Raw genomic sequence first — 20,323 nt, 5'->3', positions numbered from 1 at the left:
CTACTGATTTCTAACAGCCTCTCTACCTTCACTCCCTCCTTTCCTTTTTGCCTATTTCTATTATTACGATAATCTTACAACTGGTCTCCCTCCAGTATAAAAGTATAAAATTAGGTCCCTTCCTCACAGTCCCTCCAGTTCCTGCTTAAATCATTTGGTAACACAGACCAATTTGCCAGAAAAAGGCATATAAGTACAAACATATACAAAGATTTTTTAACATAATGTCAAGCTCATTCACAGATGCCTCCCTAGATTAATAACTTTGCCTTACCCCCTCAGATATATGACATAAATCTCCAAATGACTCATCTCCTAAAACTCTTCCTTGATCATCTTTCAAGGCTCAAAACTTTAGTGGTTTCCCACTGCCTAGTAAATGAAAGAGAAATTCATAAACCTGACATCCCAGGCTATTCTTGTCTCTCTCTTCTAAGTTCACTAACAAACCCCAGATCCTGTATTCTAGGTAGTAATTGTTACCCTTCAAACATAGCTTTTGCTTTCTCACCACAGTACTCTAAACATTACATCTTATCTACCACCAGCCTCTACCTACACATGAACCCAACCTCTCTGCTTAAACAGACTCCATAATAGAACTCACTTTTCCTCCCACACATAGCCCATTCCATCTTTGAACTGTCCTAGTGTCAAAGAAATACAAAATAAACAACAGAAAACTCTTTCTTTGTGTTAAAACAAAAATTATCTTATCTCCCTTTAACATTTGTGGTATCTGAAGCAAAAGGCAACAAACCTAATCCAGTCCCACACAATCTTTCCTTTCTGCTTGCCCTTCTTAGAGCACCGTGTCCTTTTCTCATCATGTGGCATGCAGAACTGAGCACAGTTCTCTCTGTTTGATGGAGACAGTGCTTTTCTCCCTGACAGTCACTTGAGCACAGAAAGAATAGCAAGGTTCTTCACTGCTTTGTCTGGACACCGTTCGTCAGTGCTACCCAAGACTGAATTAATTTCATGGGCAACCATATTGTATTGCTGAGTCTTATTTAAGTTGCAGGACACTAAAACCAGTGAGTTTTTCACTTATGCTGTATTTCAGCCAAATTTCCTGGAACTAAAGGCAGCATTTTATTTCATCCTTATTCCATATTGCTTGTTAGAATCAGCCTATCAAGATATTTTGCCAGGTGAGGAGAGGAAACTTAGAGGACCAGTCAATAAGTGCAGCAAACCACGATGACACGCGTATACCTGTGGAACAAACCTGCACGTTCCACACATGTATTCTGGCTTTTTTTTTTTTTAGAAGACATTTTAAAAATTTGGTCTTCCCATATATGAAAAAAAAGAGATATTTTGCCATCATGATCCTACCTTCCAACATATTACTTGTCCCTCCCCTTCTTCTGGCACCCAAAAATGTAATCAATTTACCATCATTGTTTTTTTATCAGTTTAGCAATGAATATGTTGAACACGACAAAGATAATTGTCTGGTAATTCCACTTATTCTTCCCCATCATCATTCTTCAACTATCTCTCCTTTAAGCAAGTGGGTCTTAACCTAAGCAACTCCTAGGTCTCATCTCCAAAGATTCAGCAGATTTAGAGCAGGGGCTCAGGAACCTGGAATATTAACAAGCTAAATGGATCTAACGTTGTGGTAAAAATATCTCACTTTAAAAATGGTGCCTTAACTTTTTCTGGTTGTATCAGCAAAGTCAACATCTCCTTCCTCTCTGCTCCTATAACTACATAGTAAACTCTGTAACAGGAAGGATTCTATCTGACTTGTTCGCCACTGTATCTCTAGTACATAGCATGTACCTGAGAATAGTAAGTGCTCGATAATTATTTGTTAAGTGAATGAATTAATATGATTTTTATTGTTTATGCCACTCAGGTAACACAGGAATGTGTTAAATCCACTAGTAAACAGGTGGACTCTGAAGCTCAATTATATACCCAAATGGCCACTGGTATGTAAAATACAGGTTTGGTGAGGCTGGGAAGGCAAGGCGGGCAGATCACTTGAGGTCAGGAGTACAAGACCAGCCTGGCCAATATGGTGAAACCCCGTCTCTATTAAAAATACAAAAATTAGCTGGGCATGATGACACACACCTGTAATCCTAGCTACTCAAGAGGCTAAGGCAGAAGAATCACTTAAACCTGGGGGGTGGAGGTTGCAGTAAGCCACGATCGTGCCACTACACTCCAGCTGGGGCAACAAAGTGAGACTCCGTCTCAAAAAAAAAAAAAAAATAATAATAATAATAATAAATAAAATACACATTCTCTGTAGCACCTTGAATGTGGAAGATTACTGCACAAATATTTACTGAAATACAAAAATGGAAGAAAATAGAGATCCTAGGAACAAGGATATATGAGAATTTGGCATATGGCAGACAGCATAATCAGTGGATAAAGACTAGAATATTTAATTAAAAATGCTAGGAAAACTATCCATAAAGAAAAGTATAAGGTTAGGTCCTTTCTTCATACCATATACTATAAACAAAAATAAACTGGAAAAATTAAAATTCTAAATATTAAAAGCAAAACTATAAAGGGTTTTAGGGAAAAAAAAGAGAATAAGGGCAAAGCAAAGATTTTTTAAATAAGAAATACAAAGCTTTTGTAAAACTTTTAAGAAAATTATGACACTTTTAAATATATTAAGATAGTTTTGTAAGAAAAAGACCATAAACAAGTAAAAGGACATGGTCCAGACTAGGAAAAAGTACTTGTAACACCTAACGACAAAGACTTAGCACACAAAACATATTCAAAAATTTAAAAAATCAATTACAAATAGACAAATAGCCCAATACAAAAACAGGTGAAGTATATGAACAAAGAATTCATGAAAGAGGAAGACATTGGTCAGGGAAATACAATTAAAAAGAAACCCTAAAACTTTGTGATTGGCAAAAAATTTAAAATTTTGATAGTCAAGTTTAGCTAGAGTCATGAGGAAACAGGAACTTACACATTGCTGGGTTATAAACTGACACAACTTCTTCAAAGGATAAATTGGTAGGGCTTGACAAATTGATGGGAATCCATATTCTAGGACCCAGAAAAATGTCCCTATGTGCACACACCCAGTGAGACTGGTATCTGGTTGTTTATTGCAACATTGTTTTCTCTCAGTGAAAGAATGGAAAGCAGCTAACTACACAGCAACAGGGGAATAAATAAACTGGTTCAGGCTTTCAATAGCAGTTAAAATTCATACAGCAGTTAAAGTGAATGAACAAATCTGCATGGATGGATTACAAGTACATAATGAAGCAAAGGTATGTACCATATGATATCACATAAGAAAAAATAGAAAAATTTCTGCTTGCAAAAATGTTTCAACAATATGGTACACATTTTTTTTTAAAACTTCATTGTGACAATGTTCAAAACACAAAATTAAAATAATACAATGAAACTCAACACATTGCTTTAATAATTATCAATATTTTGACAAGCATTGGTATACATATTTAAATACCAAAATTAATGCTGAGGACAGGGCCATTAACCAAGGCCCACAAAACAGCACTTAACAAAGAGAAAGGAGAGCCGGTTCTACTGCAGGATCTGCCACCATGAGCTCTGTGACTCTGGTGACTCTGCGTGACCTCTCCTCTGAACTGGGAAGACTTCAGAAAGGACTGATAAAATGTTTGGGACAAGATGAAATAATCAGGACTAAACTATAGGAAACCAAGAATGAAACAGATGCAACCTTTCTCAAAGGTACAAGACACCAAGACTCAAAGGATCAAAAACACTACAACTGCATTCCCTACTCCTTATCATTTATAACTAAGTAATCTAAGGTCTCTTCTACCTCTACAAAGATATAATTTCAGCCTCAGATACGTTCTTGGGGGGAGCACTGACATTGCTGCCTCCTCTCCCAAAACCCCTCTTCTTCTATTCTCCCTAAATCCGGAATTTGCTGTAACACCAGGGTAGCAAGTGGCTTTCTAAGTGCTCTCTTTGCTCCTTGTATCACTCCCTCATTCCACAGGGCTGCTGGCACAAGCAGAGAAGGCTCATAGCCTGGCTCTGACACCTTGAGTGCTGTAGAGCATGAGGGGATTGGAATAACTGATGAATAGAAGCTACACTGGGTTGTTTGGGAAGGTGGACACATACCTCTTGAAACAATGTGCTGCTGTGAGGACCCAGCAGCTACTCAGGAGCGTAGCCCCGCAGAGGAGCCTGCCATCTCCATGGGATGACTTCAGCCGGAGGGAAACCTGCCAAGGCCAACCACCCCTAAGAAGAAAATGAGCTACACATCAACGTCAGTAAAAGGCAAAAAAGCAAAGGAAAGCACTGGTTAAAGCAATGACTTTAATAACTTTAACGCCTTGCAGGCGGGGGAAAAGGAAAGCAAAAGGGACTCCAGGATACAATCCCTTCCTACTTTGAGAAGGAGACCCCACAGCTCTGAGCAGGCCTGGCATCAGCAACTCTGAAGATTTGCTTATAGGCATTTGTATAGATCCCACCTACCTGACACTCTTAGAAACAAGTTGTCTTCCTTATAGTTCATGACTTAAAGTGTAATTTCTCTCCTCACTCTACCTCACCTATGCAGTCTGAAGAACTATTTAATAAAGTTTTCCATTAGTAAATTCTACAAACAAAAAACTTAGATTAAACTGAGTCAAGTCTGAAACAAATACATTCTAAATTAAATGACTCTTTGTAGTTAAACACACTTCCAGGTCCCCTGTTAAATTATTTTGTTTGTGCCATGTAACTTTTCAGCAACACATCTAATCTCTTAAATCAGGCTGGTGATATAAGAACATGGTCTATACAAAGTAAACATAGGTCAAAGGACAGTGAAATTATCAGTGAAATCTGAATTTAGTTTAGAAAATAAAATGAGCACAAGTCTCTTATATAACAGAACATCCCCAGTTTGTAACCCTCTATGTATATAATTCTGTAATATAAAAAGTATCTTTTGAAGGAACTTTTACCTTAAAGAATTTTTCCCGCCAATGATCCGCTTCTGCCGACGGTGCAGTAATCTCAAGCCACAAACAGATGAGAGGGACTCTGAAGCAGAAATAGGTCATTAATTAAGCTATCACATTGCTGATGGAGGGGTAAGACGATAACTGACATACTCCACTGATGCTTCCTCCTCTACGTCAAAATGCCTTTTCTCTGCAAATTAAAATTTTTCTTGTAACAAAAATAGTTTTCTCATTTGATTAAATGGCAATAATTTGCAAGTAGACAAGAAACATTATGAGGTTTCCCATTCTTCACCTCTGACGGGTTCATGGGCTGCTGACTGGTTTGACTCTGTCCAGTACTTCATCCTGGTAGGTACCTATATCTCCTGCTGCTGCTATTTTGTATAAAGTATGGAACAAAATGTATGGAACATTAAACAAAATAAGAGAACTGCAAAGGCAGTAATGGCCTAAATTACTTACTTTCCACACACAACACTGTTCTAAGTCACATATAAAAATGTAACTCAGGGCTGGGCGTGGTGGCTCAAGCCTGTAATCCCAACACTTTGGGAGGCCGAGACGGGCAGATCACAAGGTCAGGAGATCGAGACCATCCTGGCTAACACGGTGAAACCCCGTCTCTACTAAAAAATACAAAAAAACTAGCCGGGCGAGGTGGCGGGCGCCTGTAGTCCCAGCTACTCGGGAGGCTGAGGCAGGAGAATGGCGTAAACCCGGGAGGCGGAGCTTGCAGTGAGCTGAGATCCGGCCACTGCACTCCAGCCTGGGCGGCAGAGCAAGACTCCGTCTCAAAAAAAAAAAAAAAAAAAAAAAAAAAAAAAAAAAAAAAGTAACTCAGAAGAGCAAAGCACATTCCCAGGCTAGAATTCTGATGTGAATTTATGTTTACTTAGCATGTCAACATACGGAAATGGTTTGCTAAGCCAATTTAAGTGGTAAACTATGGTTAAGGCTATACAGGCAAACCTCCCAAGGTAACAGACTTCTGTCAAGAACATACAAAAAAAAAAGAATTAAATTAAAAATATGTGAAAAGCTGGTATGTGAAAGAAAGGCAAATATAACAGGCATGACTAATTTTTAAAATATTTGAGAAAATAGGAGAATTTATATAGAGGTAGTTTGTTTCTTTGGTTAAATATATGTGTATAAAGTACAGATATGTAGTTTTTCTATCTAAGGGGAGGATGGTGGGAATTGTGCCAAGAACAGGAAGACCTAATCAACCCTAATGGTCTCCCATAATAACCAGGTAGAAGGGAGCCCAATAGGGAATCAGCAATAGTTATTTCTTGATGGAGAAAGAGGTTCAACAGTGTGTACCAAGATGATTAATTTGCCAAATGATCTCAGAGGTATGCTGTCAAACTTTAACCTTCATCTCTTAGAATATGAGTCCTCTAGATGACACTGCAAATTGTAAGATATTAGAAAAAACATAAGTTTCCAATAATGCTCCAAGTTGGGTCAATGTATGTGATGCCAAGGAAAGGAATGATGTAATACTTAAAACAAGCAAAATTTTAAGTTTACATCATTCTGGGGCAAAGAACCAGACTGCAAGAAAGTAAACTCTATTTAAAGTCATACACTATTATTTAAAAATTTTACAAGAAAAACGAAGTTCATTTTTAAAAGGAGACCATCAGATAACCAATAACTAATGGCTTCAGTTTGAATCACCTTATAGATGTCACCAGGTGCTGAGTATCAACATAAAATCAACTAGTTAACATGCCAGATTCTGTAATCTAGCTAGGCTAAGATGAAATCTTTTTACTTGAAATATGGTAGCATTGCCATAACCATGGAAAGGTATCAAAAAGATTATTGCTATAATTCTAGGAAGGCATTAAAAACGAACATATAAATAATGATTTTTTAATGTTTTTCAACTACTTACAGAATTTCACATAATTCAAAGAATCAGTTATGTCCCATTTGTAATGGTAATTAAAATTATTAAAGGGAATTTAGTAAATTAAGTTATAATCAGAATTCAGGGGGAAAGGGCTGGCCAAGTCATTTGCATATATACATAGATCTATACACACACACACATATATACACACACATATATACACACACATATATATACACATTCATAAATAAAAATATATTTAATATATATATGAATAGAAAATAAAGTGCAAAGGATTGTAAGTGTTCTTTTCACAATCAGAAGCCCCTCAGACAGCAAAGAATCATATTAACGACATCCAATTCATTTGTTGCATTGTCTTTGGCAGCTATCAAAAGGTGTTAGAAAAAGAGAATGCTCAAATATAGGTGCACCTGATTTTAACAAAATCCAGAGTATCAGAACTATAAACTTTCAATCCAGATAAAGAGGTGACTGTTCTTTTCATAAAATGTACCACAAATTTCTCCAAAATAGCTCATTCTCTCAGTCATTTAAAGAATGTTTCATAAAAATTAAATAGGCCGGGCGCGGTGGCTCACACCTGTAATCCTAGCAGTTCAGGAGACCCAGGTGGGCGGATCACCTGAGGTCAGGAGTTCAACACCAGCCTAGACAACACAGTAAAACCCCTGTCTCTACTAAAAATACAAAAATTAGCCGGGCATGGTGGCAGGCGCCTGTAATCCTAGTTACTTGGGAGGCTGAGGCAGGAGAATCACTTGAACCCGGGAGGTGAAGGTTGCAGTAAGCCGAGTTGTGCCACTGCACTCAAGCCTCAGTGACAAAGCAAGACTCCGTCTCAAAATAAATAAATAGATAAATAATAAATGTACACAGAGCTTACAAGAACTCTATTCACTTAAACTATGAAACATTACTGTATCATACGAAAGGATTACTTATCATTTTCCTTAAATTTTTAAATTTCAGAGAATAAAACATACAAAAGATCATTTTCTTTTCGAAATTCATTTTTAAATATCCTTGTTTAAAATATTAGTAAGACTTTAGAAATGCCTTTAATTCATTTCTATATTTTCAGTACTTTCCTTTTTATGAAGTCAATATCAATTCTGGATCTTCAAAGATAGCAACAAGCATGAGAGCTTTATTACATCTAAAAAAGGAAATACAGAAATGGCTAAGAAAGTGAAAAGAGGATGATCCCAGAGATTATAAGGCCCCGTAAATTCACTCCTACCCCTGACCCTTGTTCTACCTGTCAGCCCCACCTAGGCAAGTTTGCCAAGAACTACTGGATCTAAGTAATAGCACAAGACATGGGCCTGTATATGTTCTTGTTGTACTTGATTTCTGTTATCAAAGTACTGCTTATAGTGATAGAGTGGGAATTAGTATTCTTTGACTTGTTTAGGGCTCCAGAAGGTGACTTACCTTTATTACTGTTACCTGAGGCCTTCTTGCCAAAATAATCACAAATAACTCCTGCATCTTCACTGTGGCGGCAGTTGTGTCTTCCAATATCTTGCTTGATACAGTCAGCCAAGGACCTCTCATTTCCTGTGCACTTCACATTATCCACATGGATAGGTCCTTTTCCTTCTCCAAAATAAGCCATGGTTCTTGCTCTGGCAGGACCCCTGAAGATAGAACATTCTTAATGATGTGAAGAATCAGTCAATCATATATCTGAATAAATCACAACATGTATTCAATTTTATTCCTTAATTTTTACATATTAAAATTAGCATCTGCATGTGCTAAAAACCATTTGTTTCATGACTGTTAAAAAAATTAAATTAAAAAGGTAATAATTATACCTTCTCTGTTGCCATACTCCACAGCCACTTTATTATATCACTTACCTCTAATTTAGCTTTTTCTAAGAAACTCACATTTAATGGCACATCAAAAAATCATTATAGTCTTTAACTCTCGTTTAAGCAGGAAAAAAATACCTCTAAATTTCCTACCCTCTTAAAGAGTATAATACTCTCTTAATATTGGTATAATATTGTGAAGAAAACGATGAGATTAAATAATAACCTAAGAGCTAAGAACTAATTTTTTGCCTCCTTTAGAATAAAAAAAGTACAATTTTTTTAGGCCAGGCACGTTGGCTCACGCCTGTAATCCCAACACTTTGGGAGGCCGAGGTGGGCGGATCACCTGAGGTCAGGAGTTCAAGACCAGCCTAGCTAACATGGTGAAACCGTTTCTACTAAAAATACAAAAATTTAGCTGGGCGTGGTGGTGTGTGCTTGTAAGCCCAGCTACTTGGGAGGCTGAGGCCGGAGAATCACTTGAACCCAGGAGGCGGAAGCTGTAGTGAGCCCGAGATCATGCCATTGCACTCCAGCTTGGGCAACAAGAGCAGAACTCTGTCTCAAAATAAATAAATAAATTAATTAATTAATTAAATTAGCTGGGCATGTGGTCCCAGCTACTCTGGAGGCTGAGGCAGGAGAATGGCTTGAACCCAGGAAGCAGATATTGCAGTGAGTCGAGATCATGCCATTGCATTCCAGCCTGGGTAACAAAGCAAGACTCGTCTCAAAAAAAAAAAAAAAAAAAAAAAAAAGCACAATTTTTAAATATTTATTTACTTTTTTTTTTTTTTTTTAAGACAGAGTCTCATTTTGTCACCCAGGCTGGAGTGCAATGGCGTGATCTCAGCTCACAGCAGCCTTGACCTCTTGGGCTCAAGAGACCCTCTCACCTCATCCCCACAAGTAGCTGGGACTACAGGCACATGCCACCATGCCTGGCTAATTTGTTTGTATTTGTAGTAGAAACGGAGTTTCACCATGTTGCCCAGGCTAATCTCAAACTCCTGACTTCAAGCAATCCATCCACCTTGGCCTCTCAAAGTGCTAGGATTACAGGAGTGAGCCGCTGCACCTGGCCTAAAAATACAATTTTTAACAGAGACAGAGAAAAACAGGAATCATGACTAGATGGCAGACTTACTTTTAGTTTATTAACTTTTTTGTTTTAATAACACATTTTAAAGTATGCAAATGCAAAAATATTTAAATGAAATAAATATTTCAAACTAACGCCATATTTAGAACTTAATTCCTGATAAATTAATGAAATAGTTATCAAAGGCAAAAGCTTTCAAGCAAATTAATGAAATAGTTATCAAACGCAAAAGCTTTCCAGATGAATTACTGGAAAACTATCCTTGAAATCTCAAGTTAGGGAAAAACTTAATACAGTGGACATAAAGGGTATAAACTATAAATTTTAAAATTGATAAACTTAGCAAAAATTAAATTAAGACTGTAGCTTTACTAAAAACTACCCTAAGGAAAGTGAAAAGATAAATTTAAAAGTTGATATTTGTAGAAATATATTTGTTGGTGAATGTACTTTCCAATAGAGAATAATGGCATACAATATACAAAGAAATCATTTAAAAAATCAGTAATCTGTTTTTAACAAAGCTCTAGGTGATTCTTCTGCAGATACTTCTGCATCAAACTTTGGCAAAGAAAACTGAGTTATTTCTCCATTGTTGCACATGTGTTTTAAAATTATTAGACTTCTTACAATTATATATATATATCCTCATACATAAATCTTTGTGGGCAGCTTACATTTCTTCCTAGAAGTTTTATTCTATTTTTTTCTATTTTTTAATTAATTAACTATATTATTTATTGTATTATTCTTTTTTAATTTTATGTATTTATTGTATATCACAGTTCTTGTCTGTCTGAAATTTATTTCTGTTTAATGTTAATAAGAAATCTAGCTTTATTTTTGTCCCTAAAGTAGTTGTCCCAATAATCAGCTGATTTGAAAGGCTTTCTTATTTATCAAGCTATGTGTGCACAAGCCATTTCTTGGTCTTTATAGTTCAGTAATTCACAACCTTAGCTCCCCATCAGAATTGCCTTTGAAAACACTTAAAATATAGCAAAACCTAAACCTTACCTCACTTTGAATCAAAGTAGAATGAATAGTATTTTTTTAAGTTCCAAAATGATTTCAATCTACAACCAAGGTTGATAGCCACTGCTGCAATGTCACTGACCTCTTTAACTATTCCTGTGCCAGTACCACACAGATTGGATTTCAGATGAATTTGGAAGTCAAATCACCCTCCCCATCCCACATGCACACCAAGAAAAATGAAAGATTTTTACTAGCATAGTATTTGATGTATAAATTTATTTCTATTTTGTCTTCACATTCAGGATTGTGGTATGTCTCTTCATTGATAAGGTCTTCTAGCATTAGTAAAGACAGGTTTTTCACATAGGTCTCAGTTCTTACAAAGTTTTTGTAACTTCTACAAATCTTTTTTTTTTCTTTTTATTTTCTACTTATCCCACAGGCAGACCACTGCCTTTTAAGTATTTATGTTTTATCTTGTTACATTAATAAACACTAGTTCTAGTCTCTTTCCAGTTGATTCTCTTGGGTTTTCTAGGTGAACAATCATATTATTCATATAAATATTCTGACCCTTCCTTTTCAATACTGATACCTCAATTCTTAATGCTTTAGTGCAACCTCCAGACAATGCTGTCATTGCAGTAATGGCAGGCACTCTTTTGTTCCTATTTGATGCTTATTTGTGATATAAAATTAAAGCAGTTTAATTTTGTTCTCAGCTTCCTAAGAGATTTCAGGAAGGAATATTTATTTTATCATATAACTTTTCAACATTTTTAACATGATCATATTTGTTTAATCATTTTTAAAATTGTTGTATATTTATGGGTGACACACTGAATTACATTAATTGGATGCCTCAGTTTGAATCACTCTTACATTCCTACAACAGACTGCACTTATTGGTGATATATTGCTCTTCTAATACATCGTTGAATTAAATTTGCTAATATTTTGTTAGCAAAATAACTTTGTATGTAGATTCATTAGATTGAGGTATAGTTTTGTTTTTTGTGTTTACTTACCTAGTCTTGAAATCAAATTAAATTAGCTTCATAAAATGAATGGAAAGATTTCCATACATTTCTTTGCTCTGCAACAATTCATGCAATTCAGAAACTGTCTCTGAAGGACTGGTGAAAAGTCCAGCAAAAAAATCAGTCATTTCTTTCATAGCCATTAATCTAATTGGGTTTTCTATCTCCTATATCAATTTTGATAATAACGTTTTTGTTGAAAATGTAGTTTCCCAGATAATCATCCATTTCATCTAGATTTTCAAGTGTATTTGCTAAAAGTAGTTCATATTATTATTATTATTATTATTTTTGAGATGGAGTCTCACTCTGTTGCCTAGGGCTGGAGTGCAATGGCACAATCTCGGCTTACTGCAACCTCTCCCTTCTTGGTTCAAGCAATTCTCCTGCCTCAGCCTCCCAAGTGGCTGGGATTAGAGGCATAAGCCACCACAGCCAGCTAATTTTTGTATTTTTAGTAGAGACGGGGTTTCACCATGTTGCCAGGCTGGTCTTGAACTCCTGGCCTCGAGAGATCTGCCAGCCTCAGCCTCCCAAAGTGCTGGAATTACAGGCATGAGCCGCCGTGCCCAGCTGTATTATTAATCTACTAGGGTTTTTGTTTAACCTTCTATATATCTGTGCTTAAATTTCTTTTCTGTTCTCTATGTTTACTTGCATTGTCTCTCCTTTTTCTTAGGCAAAATTGCATAAGATTGTTAAGACTGTTGTTTATTAACCTTCTTTAAAAATAAAAACAATTGCTGATAATGTGTAGATATAATGTAAAGAAAGTTCAAATCGGCATAATTTGAAGACAATAAAAAATTAATAGAATTTGGAAACAAAAATTTCAGATTATTCCCAGCAGTTTCAGAGGTGAGAATGGGTGGAGGTAGAAAGTAAACAACAGTATGTTAAATGTCTTTATCTTTTTCAGGAAGGAGAAGTTACAGATAATAATTTTTGAAATTATTAAGAAAATATGTTTCAGTATGCTTGCTAAAAATTTAAAAAGAACTTCTAGAAAAACAATAAGAATGTTGAATTTCTAGACCACTGAGAAAAAATGAAAATTGAAAATTGAATTAATCGTGCAAATCAAAAAATCAGACGATTACACACACAAAAAAAAACAGAAAATAAAGCATGATAAATAACATAAAACTAGATGGCAGGTAGAAGTAAACATACAGAAAATAAAATTTAACTCATTTAAATAAACCAAAAGCATCATTTCTTAGCAAATGATCAACTTACAGACTAAAAAAAAGCACCATTTTAGATACATCAATAAGTTGAAATTAGAGAACATTTTAACTAATAACAGCACATGATTAAAGAAATTCTCATTGATATAGTGAAATCTAACATATTTTCTTTTGACTACTCTTTCTTTAGACAATTAAGGACTCTGCCATCATAGAAAAAAGCTTCTCATGGGCTTACTGAATCTAGTAATTCATAGCTGAAAATTTCAATGACACAACAGTTTCTAATAACTAGTCTTTAAACTGGATGTCAAGTGCTCCTGGTAGATAATAACTTTCCAAGAGATACACAGGCTCTAAAGGAATCAATTTTTATATCCTCAAATTTCACATATATTCTTTCTTAAAAATAATCTTGCTGCTATCAAGATCAAACTTCTCTTTCAAAACTTCCCTTCTCTCACTTCACAAAAAGCGTATCTTGCACTCATTCCAAATCCTACCACAGTGCATTCCTCCAAAGTTTGAAAGCCTCTAAAGCAGACAAAAGAAAAATTCAAAATATATGATAGCAATGAAGCTTCCTTAATCCAAGCAACACAAACCCAACCCATTGGTCTAATTAAGAAATGAGAGCTTTGGTAAACTTTTATTTTCTACGTTTAATAATTATTTAATAATTTTATTAAATTTTTTGTTGTTTATTATCAGTTGTATACTAGAAATTACAAAATCTAGAGACACCTGAAACTTCCTAGCATAACTTTTCCCTGTCTCCACGTACATATGTGTGCGTATAGCTATATATATGCACACACATGTATATGTATATGTGTATGTGTGCATATATGTGTGTGTATATACATATACACACATATTTTTAAGGCATAATAACATTGAGATTCCGTGGGGGAAGAAAATTTAAAATACGATTTCAAGGAGAATAAAAAACTGTAAAATTTCTGGTCAAAGAAGTATCTTTTGTTCATGTATTTTTTTTTAAATGGATAGCAGAATCAAATTACTATATTTATATTTTACTGAATATAATTAAGAGTGGTGTAACTGTTTTATATTCAAATGTCATACAAATATGCCAGAAATTAAGTCCTTTGCAGCTATTTAAATGTAAAATAGATACCAGATATACTTAATTTTAGATCTCTACTAAAGTAGTAAGAATATACAATTTTTAAAAATTTTTTAAGGATTAATATGCTAACAAATATGTTCAAAAACAGCGTTATACTGGAACATATGCTAATGGATCCACATAAAGTGTAAACAATGGAATTTCTATCATGACTACTTAGTATATCTCAATGAATTTAACTGATCTCAACACATTCTCTATCAACAATCTACAAACAATATGCTCATATACTAGACTTTGTCAGACATTATATAATGCATCATTAAATAATGCCTTTTACTTTCTGTTCACTTTAATCGGATCTGTATTAGTTACCATTCACATTTCCTTTTTTATTATCTCATTTCTGTCTTTCCCATTATTAAAAGGCTTTCTAATACTATTTTGATTCTCAGTGTTTCCAAGGACTGGCTGGAGGAGAGATCTCTGAAATTCCTATTTATGAGGCTCAAACCTTATAACAGCTTCAAAGTTTCCTGGATTCATTTCTACAAATAAGCCCTTTATTAAATATTTTTTGTGATTCAAAATAGACATGATGAAAATTATTTATATACATATGTTCTTATATGAAATCCAATTTCCCCTCAGCAGGAAATTATAAAAATATGCAAGTATATTTAGATTAATCAAATAGCTAAACAATTCTCATTTAAATACTATTTGATGGCAAATTGCAAATTATGTTATCTAGTTTGTTACGGTAACATTAAATTACTGAATTACTTATAAGACTATTTAAAACACGATTATAAAGTCTTTTGATGCTTTTCTTGATAAGTATTACAGAAATATTGAAAGCTGCAACAAACTTTGTTCACTTAATCTAGATTGTGTTTCTCATCTAAAATCACTTTTTTCTGCTTTAATGAGGTATAATTGATATAAAAAATCTTCATCAGTTTGGACATATGCATGTATCTGTGATACCATTATCACAACCAAGGTGCTAAATATATCCTTCACCTCCAAAAATTTCCTTGTGTTCTTTTCTGAGGTTTGTTTGTTTGTTTTATTCTTTATGTTCTGTTTTGGTTTTCATTTGGTTTTGGTAAGAACACAAATAATATCTATACCCTCAGCATATTTTGAAGTATATAGTACCATATTATTAACTATAGGTACTATATTGTACAGTAGATCTTTAGAACTTATTCATCTTGCATGACAGAAACTTTATATCCATTGAAAAATAATTTCCCATTTTCTTCTCCTCCCAACCCCTGATAACCACCATTCTATTTCTGCTTCCATAAGTTTGACTATTTTAGATATATCATATAAGCGGAATCATGTAGTATTTGTCTTTCAGTAACTGTATATATATGCATACCACGTTTTCTTCATCCACTCATTTAGGCTGTTTCCATATCTCGGCTATTGCAAATAATGCTGCATTGAACATGGGAGTGCAGATATTTCTTTGACGTTCTAATTTCAATTATTTCGGCCATATACCCAAAAATGGGATATCTAGATCATATGGTAGTTCTACTTTTAACTTTTTAAGGAACTATTTTCCATACTGTTTCCATATTATTTTCCACAGTGGCTGTACCATTCTACATTCCCACCAACAGTGTATAAGGGTTCTAGTTTCTCCACATCCTCACTAACAGTTGCTACTCTTTGTTGTTTTGATCATAGCCATCCTAACATGAGGCTAAATTCACTTTTGAGTTAAATGCTAAATGGACTAAATGATTGTGTTAGGCCATTCTTCCATTGCTATAAAGAAATACCTGTGACTGTGTAATTTATAAAGAAAAGAGGTTTAATTGGCTCATAGTGCTACAGGCTTTACAGGAAGCTTGGTGCTGGCATCTGCTTGGCTTTTGCTGAAGCCCAGGGAGTTTTCAATCATGGCAGAAAGTGAAGGGGGAACAGACAAGTCACACAGCAAAAGTAGCAGCAGAAAGCAGGGTGGAAGGGTGCCATACACTTTTAAACAACCAGATCTCATGTGAACTCAGGGCATGAGCTCATTTATCAGCAAGGGGATGGCCTAAGCCATTCATGAGGGATCTGCCCCCATGATCCAAACACCTCCCACCAGATCCCACCTCCAATATTATGGATTACATCTCAACATGAGATTTGGGTGGGGACAAATGTCCAAACTATATCAATGATGATAAATAAAAAGCAATCAACAATTTAGAAAGAAATTCAAGTAATAACACACAATTATGTGTGTATTGATGATGCTTGATGAACACGCTTAGGATATTTTTCTCTCCTTAAACTTAGCTGAGACACAATTTGAAGATCAACTTTGGTGCCAATCCTTCCCTTTGTATTTCCAAAGGTAATAACTAGGCTTCTTGGATCACTTCCACCAAAACAATAAAATTAAAATATGGCCAAGAAACCAGTCTTAAAGAGCAGTATCTTTTAATGGCTGATTTTGGGTGAGGAAATGTATTGGGAATGTAATTTCTTTTTCAAATGGAAAAAGGAGTGATAGAAACACAGTGAACAAAATATATTTAAAATTAATCACTGACTAAATTCACTTTCACATCTAATGTAGACTCTCCCTACTTTACTGTCCCATATTCTGAAAATTGAAAATTTATATCACAAATGAAGGGTTAATTGGCTGTAGGACAACTGGAATTGCAACGGGGTCCAAAACTATGCCATAAATTGAAGTAGTGTCGAGTAACCAGAAACAATCAAATCAAATCAATATGTGGCCAGTATTTTCAAAGGAATGACAGAAGCTCGTTTTAAGTAAGAAGTAACTCTTTAGAATAAGCATTTAAAAATTCAGATATGCTCATCAGTAACCATCCCAAATAATTAGGTTTTCCTTACTTATAGCCAAGCCGATGACAGATCACAGCTGAAGTTTACCCCCAACATTTTAACTTTCATTAAAACAGAAATGCTTTTTAAAATAAAGGTGTATTATTTATAGAAAATAACCATATGAACTGTTCAATATTTAAGATGCACACAGATATACAATTAAGGATATATTTTTAAATCCAAATTACTATTAGTAATCTACTCTGAGCTAGGCAATTTATATATATTATCTTAAATTTATAACCCTCTGCATTATAACATTTTCCATATTTTTGTCACTTCAAAATCATTACTTAGGGTGCTTTCACAGTCATTCATGACATATGCAGAACCAAGTAAAATTTTAAATTACCCAGCTGAAGTCTAACCAACAGGAGATGACCTGCCTTCTTTTTTCCTCCTTTCATATTGTAAACACGTGTCCTTTTCACATTCTATTTAGTGTCATGTTCTTATTGTAACTCATGCCTGAGTGAAGCTTATCTAATGCATGCATTTTCTCTCAAAGTCACATCACAGCCTTTCTGCACTTAGGAACACTACACAGCACTTCGGTACTACAAATGGGGGCCATTTTAAACAGTGAAGTCATCAGCAAAGAAAGCACAGAAATGCAAAAAAAAAAAAAAAAAAAAAAAAATATTTGGCACCACACAGACTGTAAAAAAGGACAACTGTTTACAAGTATGAAAGCTGAAACAAGAATGGAGAGCAGTGACCTCAGCTCTAGGAGCGATGGCTCAGCATTTGGTGATTCCGTGTCCACAGCGACTTTATAACTACCAAGAAAAATGAGAACCAACAGTAATTTCAATAACTCTAGAGTCCCTTAAAAGGCTACAATGTTGAAATATTTATCACAGAGAAAAGGTTAACTGAGAGCAGCTGATACAAGCAGTATTATGACTAGTCAGAGTTATTAGACGATTTTGTTATTAGATAAAAAGCTACATTTCTTATGTGACATATTTCTTGTGAGAAGATAGAAAAATGTGAAGAGGATCTACTTATTACTTCTTTTTAATTCTGGATCAAAACAATATGCCGCCACTATTTTCAAATGAATGACAGAAGCTCGTTTTAAGTAAGAGGTAACTCATTAAAATAAGCATTTAAAAATTCAGATATGCTTATCAGTAACCATCCCAAATAATTAGGTTTTCCTTACTTATAGCCAAGTTGACGACAGATCACAGCTGCATCCTTATCAGTCCATCCATCATCACAGATTGTTCCCCACTGGCCATTGATAAAAACTTCCACTCGTCCTTCTTTCTTATTTTCTCCATCCATCAGTCTGACAGGAAAACCTAAGTCATGATTCAAAAGTATTAGAACAGCCCAAACCAGCAAACTGATGCTAAAGCATGAGCGACTCTACAAAACACAATTGTTCTTTTTAAATCAGCTATAAAATCAGATGGGAAATACTTTTTTTGAGAGAGAGGAGATATATCAATAAAAATTTTATTCATTTTTGCAGTGTCTCTTGCAGCCTTGAATTCAAAGTGCTCACCTTGCTCAACCTTGTATCCCCAGACTGTGGAACAGTGCCTGGCATATAGAGGATAGGCAATCACTGTTTGTTGAATGAATGAATGACATTATAAAACCATGAATTACTTTATTACACCTTACTTCTAAATAGTAAAAGAACATTAACTTGAGGTTGTTTTTGCTTCATGTCTGTTCATTTATCCGTGAACAGAGCTAGAAGTTTATACTCCAAAGTCAAGATTTTTAGGAAGATAGAAACAGACACAACCTTGGCATTCATAGTTAGGTAACTTGATTGAAGTCTAATGCTGGAGGAGGCAAAAAAAGAAAGAAAAAGAAAAAAAAAGAAAAGCAGTAAATAGGGACAATTTCCATCTAAGGCTTTCTATTGATTTTAAGGGAAAGAATTAAGTCACAAAAATTACTGACTTAAAAGTTGAGAAACTGAACTCTAGCAAATTAAGATTTATCTAAGTTAATACAAATGAAGGGATTTGTAAAGTGTCACGTATCACCACACCAATAATTATGATGTTGAATTGAAACTCCTCACTGTGACTTGCATGGGTTGAATTGTGAGGTCATTAGGGTGGGCCCTAATCAGATATGCTGGTATTCCCATAAAATGGAGAAATTTGGACATGAAGAGGATGATGTGAAGAGACATGGGGAGAGGACTGCCATATACAAGCTAAGGAGAGAGGCCCGGAGCATCTCTCTCTCACACAGCCATTCCCTCACAGTTCTTTTTGAAGGAATGAACCCTACTGACATTTGATTGTGGACTCCTAGCCCCCAGAACTGTGAAACAATAAATACCTGTGTTTAAGCCACCTCTGTGGAACTTTGTTACAGCAACCCAAGCAAGCTAACACTCACACATCTGATTACCTAGTTACTAGAAGGGTCTCCAGCTTCAGGGCCAAAATTTATTGGTAAGGATTTAGGGAATACAATAAAGCATGGTAAAATTATCAGTAGAACTAAGGAGGTAGAAGTCTGCAGGTAATGGACAATATATTACTTAATATATGTTTAAACCAATATGTGAAGTTACTAAATCAACATTGGTTAACTAAAAGAAAATATTGTTAGCAAGATGGACACATTCTATTTTTATTCTTCTGACCCATTTTTTACTTCTCCATCCTTCTGTGTTGCCCCAAGAGTTGCTGGCTCCCCAGTGTCTATCCCTAATCATGTTCACTTCATGGGACAGGCAGTATATAGCAGAATCACATAGCAAAATCAAACTCACATATGTTTATGGAGTGCCAACTCTATGTATGCACTGCTCACTATTAGCTGAATAAAAACTTGGAGTTTTAGCTATGTCATAAAACACAATATCGAAACTTCATATTTCTTATTAATGTATCTGAAATTCGGGAGTTCTTTCCAAGAACAGAAAGTGAAAAAGTGATCCTCAGATACCAAAATCAAACAAATGAAATTCTTTTCTTAAAGTTTTCACTTTTTACATTTTTGGATATTTGGTTCAAAATTAAGAAAACATTTGCACATGAAATTAGACCTACATGTTCCATTCTGGTAGTTTTATAGGTACTTTTTCATATACTCTGAAAATACAAATGATAAAGTGTTTTTAAAGTCTAACTTGCATGGCTTTGTAAAAATAATGCATAAAATATTTCTGAACCTAATTTTAGCCATTCATTCTACAAAATCGTTAAATTCTTAATTCTTGAAGGGAAATTGGATGACAAAAGTCATGCCATCCATACGTTGTCACTATTAAGTTTGCGTTGTTATGGAAATAACAACACATAACATGTTTTATTTCTAAAATCTTAAATAGATAAAATTTTTGGGAAACCTAAACAATCCTATAGGTATACAGTTATCTT

The 20,323-nt window shown here is 34.8% G+C and overlaps 1 protein-coding gene across 1 annotated transcript in view; it reads right to left on the bottom strand.

Moving 5' to 3' along the window:
- Positions 1-20,323, bottom strand: part of PRSS12 (serine protease 12) — a 75,070-nt gene that overhangs the window by 10,914 nt on the left and 43,833 nt on the right. Inside the window, exons 8-11 of the mRNA XM_021938747.2 lie at positions 18,127-18,268; positions 8,293-8,498; positions 4,968-5,046; positions 4,129-4,251 (exon numbers count right to left, since the gene is read on the bottom strand). Of these exons, the coding sequence (XP_021794439.1) occupies positions 4,129-4,251; positions 4,968-5,046; positions 8,293-8,498; positions 18,127-18,268 (550 nt within the window). The remainder of the gene's footprint in view (positions 1-4,128; positions 4,252-4,967; positions 5,047-8,292; positions 8,499-18,126; positions 18,269-20,323) is intronic.

Source organism: Papio anubis, chromosome 3 (assembly GCF_008728515.1).
Source record: "Papio anubis isolate 15944 chromosome 3, Panubis1.0, whole genome shotgun sequence".
Taxonomy (NCBI): Eukaryota; Metazoa; Chordata; class Mammalia; order Primates; family Cercopithecidae; genus Papio; species Papio anubis.
The sequence above is the reverse complement of the archived record's forward strand: the minus strand, read 5'-3'. Positions and strand labels throughout refer to the sequence as shown.